General features: G+C 39.9%; 1 protein-coding gene across 4 annotated transcripts in view; it reads left to right on the top strand.

Annotated features, from left to right (window-relative positions):
- The window catches only part of XPO1 (exportin 1), a 73,188-nt gene that overhangs the window by 15,727 nt on the left and 45,450 nt on the right, over positions 1-12,011 (top strand). For all 4 annotated transcript variants that reach the window (XM_039530546.1, XM_039530545.1, XM_039530544.1 and 1 more), the window contains 3 exons: positions 756-828; positions 11,817-11,878; positions 11,955-11,999. In XM_039530546.1, coding sequence (XP_039386480.1) covers positions 756-828; positions 11,817-11,878; positions 11,955-11,999 — 180 coding nt within the window. The remainder of the gene's footprint in view (positions 1-755; positions 829-11,816; positions 11,879-11,954; positions 12,000-12,011) is intronic.

The raw sequence follows: 12,011 nt of genomic DNA, 5'->3' as shown, positions 1-12,011 counted from the left end.
TTACTACTTATGGTGAGTAGGCAGTAGGGACAAAATGGATTGAATGAACTGGTCTCCCCTCCCAAGTAAACGCTTGCCAAATTTTTGGGTCAGAGTCCAGGAAGCAATACCTGAAAGGTAAAAGGATTTCAGAGTGCATGTTAAAATTTTAATTACTTTTGACTGAGCAAAAAAGATCATCTTTAAATTGTAGAAATAGCTGCCGTAGGGGTGGGGATTGAAATTAAGTAAACCTGTGGGTTGTCTTGCTGTTCCTTAAGTAACACACCAGTGAAGTCTGGGAAACACTTTCTTTAGAAAGTGCCAGTGACAATACATATAATGCTAAACCAAGATCTTTCAGCTCAGAAGAATAGTAGAGGAAATCATCCAAGCTGCTAAATTTTTTAGGAGCCTGGTTATCTTAATACTTGAACATATGGGCAGTCATTTATGTTGTGAATTCATATCTGGCTGCTACTTTCTCTTCTACAGATAGCCCCTTTGGCTGCCAAATGGCTTTTTTTTATTTCTCCTCCTGGTGTGAGCATGATCAAACAGCAGGACTTACTTAGAGTAGCAAACAATAAAAACAAGGAAAATGCATGAACAACTCAGTAAATGGGTGAATAGACTTTATTTTTAACTAAATTTGTTAGTTTAATATTTTTGAAATCTTACATGTTAAGTGTGAATGTTTGCTTGAATGAGAATCCTAAAAGTTATTGTCAGTCCTACAATAACATACTCACATAATGTTCTTCTCCAATTTTCAGTATTATGGACTGCAAATTTTGGAAAATGTGATAAAAACAAGATGGAAAATTCTTCCAAGGAACCAGTGTGAAGGTAGGAAAATACACTACATTTTGTATGACGATTTTGAATTTGATAGTTAACTATGTTTGTTGACGTTTAGAAACTTCAGTCTGTTACCTAAACAACTTTCAATTTCAAATATAGCTGGTTTGTCTTTTGGATTTACTAGATGAATGATACATACTGTAACGTTTGTGAGTATATCAGGACAAGTGTTCTATTCTTTACTGGGCTGATTATCAAAGATGCTGAGCACTCGCAGCTTCCATTAACTGTAATGATGTTGGAGAGAGTGCTCAGCACTCTGATAATCAGGCCATAGATATCTCTGTTGACTGTTACAGAACTCCTTAAGTGGTTAAAAAAAAATGTGTACATTGTTTTGGTAACTTTTTTCAAAATAACATTGGCAGATAAGGGAACACTTGTATCTGCTGCTAACACATTCCACTAGACAATTAGATACTTCAGAGTCTGTTCAAAGTTATATAAAAATAAGAGATATGAAATTTGAGATTTCTGTAACTTAAAATCATGTAGGGCGCAAACCTCCACTTTTGTCACTTTTTCTTTGCTTTTTTTGCCCTTAAAGAAATTTCGAACTCCATGAATCAATCTTGATTCTTGGATCTATTCTCCTTTCTATCACTAGTCTACAGCAGGGGTTCTCAACTTTTTTCCTTTTGAGGCTGCCCCCCCTCCACTCCCCCCCCCCAATATGCTATAAAACCTCCATGGCCCACCTGTGTCACAACTGATTTTCTGCATATAAAAGCCAAGGTCGGCATCGGAGGTAGCAAACAGGGCAATTGCTTGGGGCCTCAGGGAGACCCATGAAGCTAAGCTGCTCAGGCTTCAGCTTCAGCCCCAGGTGGTGGGGCTCAGGGCCTCGGGCTTCAGCCCCATGCAGTGGGGAACTTCAGCTTTCTGTCCTGGGCCCCAGTGAGTCTGGTGCTGGCCCCGCTTGACAGACTCCCCTGAAACCTGCTCACGGCGCCCCATGGAGCCCTAGACCTCAGGTTGAGCACCACTGGTCTACAGCACAAGTTTTTAAAATTGCAGAGGTTAGTATAACTGATAAAATGAAGATAAGAATCCTTAGCTAAACTCTGCAGTATTCTGAACTGATCAGATGTCCTTCGCCAGTGAGAGGAAATAGTTGGAATAGTTAATCCATCAAGATGTTTCTAGCTCAGGCAAGTCAGGACATTTGGACCTTAAACTAATTTCATGGTAGTATTAGCTATGTAAAAAACTCTTGAACATGGTTGTCACCGTTCTAAACTTTTTTATACTCTTTTGTTACTGGTAGTGGGTTTTGTAAAACTTCTGAAGTTCCAGGAGACTTAAAATATTACTTCTGCTGTGATTTTTCTCAGTGAAGTTTTGAAATGCCACTTGAACTTGTGCTGCTGCTTCTCTTGTGCTAAGCACTACAGTTTCCGGGTTTTAAAGAGGACCTGTTCTTGATGAAGAGTACTGTCTGATGAATGCTAATGGAAAAAATCATTGTTTCCCATCCAATGTGATATTTTTGTCCATATTTAAGATTATTGCTCCAACAATAGATGTAGAAGTGGGATTTGTTCGTGACATCAGTAGCAGGAAGTCACACAGTCTCTCAGGAAGTGGCGTCAAAGCCAAGATAAAAACATTAAACTCTGTAGAACTTCTGAGAATTTTTCAGGGCTCTAAAGGGACATCTTCAACTTGAAATCTAGTAAGTCTAATAGTAGGTTAGAAAAAACGAAAATGTGAGATTAAACAACAACCTTCTTGCTGTGTGTAAGACATAAGCAAAATGGGTCACTGAGAATAGAGAATTGGTACAGACTGTATACGAAGTTTAGTCAAATTAATGTGTTTAATAGATGTTCAGATGGTAGAGGATGGCACCATTGGCAGGGCATAATTTACTAAGTAGATTTATTTTAAATTGGGGGAGGGGGAGAAATTGGCTGTAAACATGCTTATTTGACTCAAGAAGACAAATGCAGAAGGCATAGAAGAAGGCAGTTTTGAGTAAGATCATTGTGGGAAAGATTGTTGGATAAGAACAAAGATGCCCACAATGTCACATTGGGCCCCCAAGCAAAGTAGGCTCTCTGTTGCTCTCCTCTTGCACCACTTCTCTATACAGTACTTACCACAGCTGCTCTCCTTCACGCACTCTGTGTCATTTGCAAAACAGTTGGCAGCTGATTGATATGTTTGATGCTTATTCAGACTTCCTACAATTGGAACTGGAAGGTGGGGAAAAGCTGGGGGGTCAGCAGTTGATGCTGAGGACAGAGTAGTTGCTAACTCAGCACCACTTGTGTCCCATAGTGGAGAGGGGCGGGGATAAATAAGTAGGTGGCAACAGTCCCAACATCACATGTGGTAAAAGCTCGGGATATCTGATGCAGGAGTGAACTGGTTGACCAGATATAACACATTTTCATGAGTAAATGACTTAAACGTGCATTGGATTAATGAGTGCACAGGCCAGAAAAAACCAGTTGTGTGTGAGGTACGAGGGTGGGGGCGGGGGAGAATAGACCAAACTGTCTTAGATGTTACTTGTAACAGTAGCTGAAAAATCATTCTTCTATTGAAAATCACACTCGTCTACACTATACTCTTTAGTTTCATTTGTCTTTTGGCAGGTTGGGACTATCAGTATTAGGGCTGGGATTGTTGTACTAGTAGCTAAAAGAAACTACTTCTGTTTTCTGCCCTACAACCTGGGAACTGTATCGGGAAGGGGAGTGGAGCCAGATATGCGGAGTTGTGGTAAGGCTCTGTGGCTCCATCTTTTTGGCTTCAGCAGCATCAGATGGAGGAGGGGGTAGAGCCTGCTGAATGGGTATTTCAGCTCTGCCATGTTTTCATCTTTTGCCTTTACTAATAGCAGAGAACTGAACTTCTCTAACCTTTATCTGGCTATCTAATTGCCCACAAGCTGAACATAGGTGGAGCTGAGGCCTGCTCAGTTTGACCCAATCATCCAGTTGAAGGGCAAGACTCTCTCTCCTGGATAAAAGTAAAATATGGGGCCACATTTAAGATTGACTTTTTAGGAGTTTAACCTTCAGTAACAAAATAAGCATTATGACACCAGTACTTCAGAATCAGGTAATTAAAATTACCATCTTATTTTTACAACACTTACCATCCTCTGGCTGGATTTTCACAGTAAATATTTATTGAAACGTAGTTAAAGTAGTAATGACTTGCCTTGAAAGCTGGGGATGCCAGCTATTTTCAGATGGGGGGAAAAAAACGTTGGTTTCTACTGATAGTCACAATCCTGTGAAGTGCTGTAGCTGTTTAAAATTAGGTGTGGATTCAATTGTGAATGGGAGAAAACAAGGTTATTGGGATGACCTGATTTAAAGATTTGGGGATCATGAGGTCTATGGGAGATGAACTAGTGACGTGTGCCATTGGAAAGCTGAACCTCTTAATTTTTCCTTTGGGGTACAGCATTTGTTTCTAGTCTTATTTGTGAGACACAAACTAGTTAAACTGTTTTAAAATGGTTATTGGTTCCTCAGAATGGCCATATTTATTGTTACTGATGCGGGCTTTAGTAGTAGTAGGTCTTGGACTAGTGGAATTTCCATTCATTGGGATTATTTATTTTTTGCCTTCAGTCCAAAGTTCCAAATGCAGGAAGCAATCTTCTGAAGATGTGTCCTTTGGACTTGGATCTCTACTCTCATTTTGCCTTGAATTTCTCAACACTGTACAGCCCTATTGGCGATTGGCATTTTGAGGTGTTCTGGGACTAGTGCTTTTGAAGTTGTGCATAGCTACGTTTTGGTTTTTTCAAGTATTGCAGTTTAGTTTTTAAAATTGATGAATATGTTGGTCATTTTTGTGCCGATTTTAACTGTATCCTTCGTGATTTGATTCCAGATCAGGAACAAAGATAAAGTCAGCGGTTTAAACTACTTTATAAATTTAGTGTTTTTAAAGGCCTGTCCCAAAAAAAAAAAAAAGGGCCATCTGGACAAACATGGATTCTTGGAATACAGAACTCTTGGGAAGATGTTAAGATAAAAAAGAAAAGTATAAAGACCAAGTGTCTGTCCCAGTGTACTGTTGGCAACTTGGTCTCTGCTATATTGAGGTGTCAAGATGCGGGTCACAAGAGGGATGAGCTAGACTTGCTGCTAGGGTGCTCAGCTCTTGGGAGAACGCATTGCTTTTGTCAATTCTCAGTGTACAAGGTGACTTTGCAAGCTCTGGAAGAAAATATATTAAGGCCTCTGAGGGGTAGAGTGGGAAGAAGAATGTGTTGGTTCAGTCCATACATTGAACTAGTGCCTTTTGAGTATATGAGTAGTAAAATGGCACACAGTCTTGAATGCAAGCACTTCAGTTAATAAAATGAAGGAAAGAATACTACATGTTCACCAGTGATTGCTGATGCAAAGTCTTCTGATGCTTATTTAAATTTTTTAAAATGTTATAAGTGTTTTTTGTATAGGGCTGATTAGTATTAGGAACTTTGTAATCTACGATAATGTTACTCTTAACTAATGAGAGCACACTTGTAGGGAATGTCCCATGATAATGGGAAATTGAGAACTGGGTTGGTTTTCTGATACAAAATATGGAAAGCTTGCCCAGAAAGATACCTTGGTTTTTGTGCCTGTGGTCCAGTAATGAGAGGTAATTGACTTTGTAATGTGAAATGAAATTCTACTTTTGTGGTAAAGGTAGCTTATCTTTCACTGAGTTAGTGCAGACACTTGTTTAATCAGTCTATTATGAAATCTGAATGTTTTTCTCTAGCATCATTTGACAATGAATGTGTTCAGTGACAGTATAACACATTGGCTAAGAGCAAGGGGCTTAGTTTAGTACTAAGCTCTTGGCCTACCAAAAGCAGGGAACTGCAGAAGCAGCTTATTCATGGGGTGCGATGAAGGACTCTTTCCCTCCTCCCCCATTTTACAGCTCTAGTGGGTTATGGAATTAGGTTGGCATTAGAGCTGTCGATTAATCGCAGTTAACTCACATGATTAACTCAAATTAATCGCACTGTTAAACAATATAATACCAATTGAAATTTATTTTTTAAAAAAAGTGCAATTTACAAGTGTAGATTTTTTTTGGCTACATAACTGCACTCTAAAACAAAACAGTACAAAACTTCAGAGCCTATAAGTCCACTCAGTCCTCCTTCTTGTTCAGCCAGTCGCTAAGACAAACAAGTTTGTTTACATTTTCAGGATCTAATGCTGCCTTCCTTTTACTTATAATGTCACCTGAAAGTGAGAACAGGCATTTGCATGGCATTTTTGTAGCCAGCGTTGCAAGAATTTATGTGCCAGAAATGTAAACATTCATATGCCCTTTTGTGCTTCAGCCACTATTCCAGAGGACATGCTTCCATGCTGATGATGCTCGTTTAAAAAAAAAAAAAAGTTAATTAAATGTGACTAAACTCCTTGGGGGAGAGTTGTATGTCCCCTGCTCTGTTTTATCCACATCCTGTCATATATTTCATGTTATAGCTGTCTCGGATGCTGGTGGCATCTGACTAAGATAATGAAAATGAACATGTGTCGGTCCATGCTGCTTTGGATTGTTATTGAGCAGAACCCATTATTAGCATGGACGCATATCCCCTGGAATGGTGGTTGAAGCATGGAGAGACACATGAATCTTTAGCGCATCTGTCACGTAAATATCTGGTGACACCTGCTACAACAGTGCCATGAGAATCCTGTTCTCACTTTCAGGTGACATTTTAAACAAGAAACTGGCAGCATTATCTCCTGAAAATGTAGACAAATTTGTTTGAGCGATTGACTGAACAAGATGTAGGTCTGAGTGGACTTGATTGTTTTATTTTTTAAATTGGGTGGGGGGGTTTGTACATAATTCTACATTTGTAAGTTCAACTTTCATGGTAGAGATTACACTACAGTACTTGTATTAGGTGAATTGAAAAATACTATTATTTTTTTACAGTGCAAACACTTGTAATCTAAACATAAAGTGAGCACTATACATTTTGTGTTCTGTGTTGTAATTGAAGTCAGTATATTTGAAAATGTAGAAAACACCCCAAAATATTTAATAAATGGTATTCTGTTATTGTTTAACAGTGCGCTTAATCACAATCAATTTTTTAAATCTCTTGACAGCCCTAGTTGGCTTACTTCATTGATGGGGAGAGGGCACATACTGATGTACTTTAATTGGGGGAATAAGAGTCTGCATAAAATTTTCAGGGAGAGGACAGGAAGGGAAAAAAATCTGTTTTCCCCCTTACTTTTTACGAGAACAAGAAAATAGGATGTTGTACTAAATGCCACTCTTTTATTATTCATCGTTTCCAAAGCCAGAAGGGATCATTGTGATTATATAGTCTAGTGGTTTTCAACCTTTTTCATTTGCAAACCAATCTCAACTCTAAAGGTGTTAAAAGTAATTTAAGATAGTTGGGAAAGTATTATCGCTTTCTAAAGGGTACTGGTAAGAAGACAGTATTTCAGAGCTTGTTCAAACCTGACATGTATCTTGGCCAATTATCACAAGAGTCATGGATCTCGATCTGTGATCTTGGAGGTATGAGTACGGGATTGGGAGTCCAGAAGTCTTGAATTCTAGTCCTAATTCTGATATTGAATTTCCTTGAGCATTCACTTCAGTTTTGCCTTTGTTTCCCTTTCTGTATAAAGTGGGAGTATGTAATTGCCTGTCTCACATATGGTTAGTTTATTTTTTTTATAGTACTTAGACTATAAAAATATTAAACGTACTTTTAGATGACGTTTCACTGCTATATATCTGTTTAAAATTCAGTATTATTCATAAAGGTCTTAAGTTCACAAGGTAGTTTTGTGACATACTTGTCACTTATGTAGTACCTTCTATCTGAGGATCTGCATGCACTTGCATAATCCAGTTAAGGGTGCACATTGTCATGTAATAGAGGCTAGGAACAGACATTATAGTTCAGTCAGGACTGAGGCCCCGTTGAACATGGGCTGTTCAGATACAGACAAGGGATTACAACCTAAAATGTGTGTATTTTTTAAAAAGCCGCAAACATGCCAAAGTGTGGGAGGCATTTCCCATTTCTCAGTTTAGTTAAGATGATTACAGTATTTATTAAACTTAGGTATTGTGTCCGCCGCTGTTGTCCAGCTGTCCATTCAACCTATTGTTTAGCCAGGGTCTCCCCTGAAACCCTTTCTTTCCAGAATGGCTTCCAACTTCACAATATAGACTTGCTCCTCCATAGCAGAGTACCATCTGCAAGATGTTTAGGATATGTCTACGCTGGAATAAAAGACCTGTAGCTGTCCTGGATCAGCTGACTCTGGCTTCAGGGCTAAAAATTGCTGTGTAGGTGTTTGGGCTCAGGTTGGAACCTGGGTTCTGGGATCCTCCCCTCTTGGAGGGTCCCAGATCTTGGGCTCCAGCTTGAGTTTGAAAGTTTTACACAGCAATTTTACAGCCCCCCCGAGCCAGAGTTGACTGACCTAAACACCTGTGGCTGGCGTAATTGCTGTGTAGGTGTCCCCTTACAGTCAGTCCTAACTGGTGTCTTGATTGAAAAAGAGACATTCTGCTCTTGTTCATTTGTAGTTTATGAACACTCCATTCTTTCCTACAATATGGGGGAAGACCGCAAAATAAACTTCTATGAAGCATTCAGTGTGCTTCCAGAACATTAAGAAGCTTTGTTAATAGATATTAGCAGGTATTTGGGAGAAGGGAGAACACTTTCATAATGGTGTGTGGAAGTTTAAAATTTTTAAAGCTTGAACAGTAGTAGTAATGGAGAATGCAGTTTATGAAACAAGTTCTTCATGTGCTTGACTCACTGTTTAAACAAGTTTAAACATATCCTGTGACAGCAGTTCCGTTGAGTTGCTCTCATAATGAAACATTATTGTAAACTTTATCGAAGGGTTAAAGTTAAAATATTTTTTACTCCTATTCAGAAATATAATCTATGACTTGGTCCGTTAAAAGAATCTGGAGTAGAATTGCATAATACTCCCTGTAAGTAATATATAGTTACAGTAGAAATGAATAATCTCAGCTCCCCAAAAGCAATGGGAACTGGGTAGTTTAGGCTTTTTAATGGGTTACGGCAGTGGTGGGGAACCATGGCCCACGGGTCGAATCAGTCCCATTGGTTAATTTCATCCGCCCCGTGGCGCACCCCTCTGCGGGGTTTGAGCTGCAAGCACTGGCTCGCCCCGCTGTGGGGGGAAACCCTGAGCCGTCGCGCCTCCCTGGGCGGGTGAGTGGCCCGTGATTGTGTGTGGGCTGGTTTTTTTTGTCCCCCCCCCCCCCCCCCGGTGGTTCAATGGCTTGTGAGAGAGAAAAGGTTCTCCACCCCTAGGGTAAGAAATATGTTACTTCTCAAGGTAAAATCTATAAACAGTCACTTATGTTGGTCATGTGACCATTTATATGCAAAGAGCTTTAAGTTCCTGGTCCATTGTTGTCTACAGCAGTGGCTCTCAACCAGAGTGCATGTACTCCTGGGGATACATCAACTCATTTAGATATTTGCCTAGTCTTACAACAGGTTACATAAAAAGCACTAGCGAAGTCAGGGCAAACTAAAATTTCATACAGAGAAAATGAGAAAGTAATCAGTTTTTCAGTAATAGTGTGCGGTGACGCTTTTGTATTTTTATATCTGATTTTGTAAGCAAGTAGTTCTTAAGTAAGGTGAAACTTGGGGGTATACAAGACAAATCACTCCTGAAAGGGGCACGGTAGTCTGGAAAGGTTGAGAGCCACTGCTCTAATTCAGTGGCTCACAAATTTTTTCATGCCATGTCCCCCTTTGGACTTACAACTCTGTTAACCTGACCCCTGGGCTGGAAGAGGGGGAGTGCTTCCTTCTGTCCTGAGGGAGATACTTGGGATCTGGTGGAGGTGAGGAGATAGTTCCTGGTATTAGCCAGGTTTGTGGAGAGGCACCAATACCATGTGCAGGCAACACCGAAGTGGATGGAGGATATTTACTCATGCTGCGGGCAGCTGCTAAGTGTGTCCTAGCCCTGGAGGAACCTGTACAGCCCCAGGTATCAGAGGCTGCTGGGGTAGAAGGCGCTGAGTGCCCACACATCATCCCCACTACACCACATTGCTGGTGGTCTTGGCCTAGCTTTCTACTCCTGGCAGTGGTGGTGGTGCCGCTGGGTATTCAGCAGGGCGTTGGAGCAGAGCCCAGAGCAGTGGAGCTGCAAGTTTTTGCCTGGAGCTGGAACGGAGCCGGAGCACAGCTCCAAAGCCCTGGTATTCAGGCCCTGTGCAGGCACATTGGCCCTGGCACAGGTTCCCACTGCCAGAGGATCTCGCCAACACAACCACAAGGAGTATTGGTGCCTCACCCTGAGCCTGGTTAAACAAAATGGTACATACTGTGCATGACATGCACGTGACTTCCAGTGCCACACAGCCCTGCTCAGGTTTGGCCCATCAGCCTTTGCATAATTTTCAACTCCTCATGACTCCCAGTTTGGGGACCACTGCTCTGATCGCTTCACAACTGGTAATGGATCCAAATGTTACATGGCTTTAAGTGGCTATGATATCTTGTTTCTGAAAATAGTGTATTTAAACTATTATTCAAAAGAAAAATATATTTCTAGAAAAGTTTCTTTTCAGTTGTCTAGTATGTGACAGATTCTCTAATTGCTGTGTGAAAGCCATATAGAAGTGGGACTGTTAATGAATAAGTACTATATTTGCTTTAAAATCAAAAAAGTAAAACGAGTTCAATCTATGGCAGCCTTATAAAACTATTATGCATATATATCAGTCGAGGCCCAATCTGTGGACCTGAACTAATGTGTTAGTGACTCGTGTCGTGATGATGATAGAAAGTTAGAGACTGTAGGAAAGCATAATTTTGATAAGCTCACACATGGCATCTGATGATGGAGAAAATTACTGAAACTTTTTAAAATTTATTAAATTTTTTCAAATGATTTCAAATGGGCAAGGTGAACAGAATAATGTCTCTATGGCCATGCCTGTACAGAGGGAAACTTACAAAAACATTCCCACTGGGTCAGTTGAAATTATATTAAAAATGGTCAGAAACATAATGTAGAGAAAGCTAGGCCTGTTTTTACCACCATTTTTGTTTAAACATGTTTTTCAGTTGGTTTAAGTGGTGGTTAAAACAGGTCTGGCTATAGCCTTGTCTGCACTATATACCGGTATTTCCCACCATTTTAACACCAATCTAGCTAAACTTGTGGGGGGTTTTGTTTTGTTTTGTTTTTAAAGATTTTCAAAGTGTAGACAAACTCTAAAAGCGATAGGGGATGGGAATACACTGTACTCAGTGAACTCTCTTGCAGCGTTACCTTAGCTGCCAATTGCTTATGTTCACAATATTGTAACCGTGTTGGTCCCAGAATATTAGATACACAAGGTGGGTGAGGAAATATCCTTTATTGGACCAACTTCAGCTGGTGAAAGAGGCAAGCTTTCGAGCTACACAGAACTCTTCTAATTGCTATATTTGACATTTTTGACTGGTTAGTGTCAGACTCAGTTCCTGGGGAAAAGTAGCCTAATAGGCTTTCCACAGTTGGTACCCGAGGTATCTTTTATTTCACATTTTTGCAGCAGCCTCCATCTTTGTGAAGCCCAAGAAACCTGGCAGAACTTCTAGTGGCAGTAAAGCACATAGATTCATTTGGATTAGAGCACACAGTCTATTGAAATTAAAATAAGAAAATTTAACGTTCCAATCCTTAGTCATTCTGCAGCTTCCATTTGATGCAGTTCATGCAACTAAAATATGCATGTGATTGGAAGACACTAACTGATATTCTTTGGAGCGTTTCAGATGTTTTTGGGTTGTATCTTCCAGTTGATCCCATTGCATGTGTAATTAAAACTAGCTTGAAGTTGTACATGTGCAACTGCTGAGAGACTGTTTAATGCTTCTGGATTCAGGGTTCCATGTGTAGGTAGTTTATCCATAATAGAAGATCAGGTTGAAAATTAATTTTTAACTCTCTTTGTAGGAATAAAAAAGTATGTTGTCGGCTTAATTATCAAGACCTCGTCTGATCCAACATGTGTAGAAGTAAGTGAATTCTCTTTAGGGAAATGGGAAGGGAGGAAAGCATTACTGATAACTTAACTCTCTTTCTCTACTCTAGAAAGAAAAAGTGTATATTGGAAAACTGAATATGATTCTTGTTCAGGTAAACTCTAGC

Source organism: Mauremys reevesii, linkage group 3, assembly GCF_016161935.1.
Source record: "Mauremys reevesii isolate NIE-2019 linkage group 3, ASM1616193v1, whole genome shotgun sequence".
In the NCBI taxonomy this organism is placed as follows: Eukaryota; Metazoa; Chordata; order Testudines; family Geoemydidae; genus Mauremys; species Mauremys reevesii.
The sequence above is the reverse complement of the archived record's forward strand: the minus strand, read 5'-3'. Positions and strand labels throughout refer to the sequence as shown.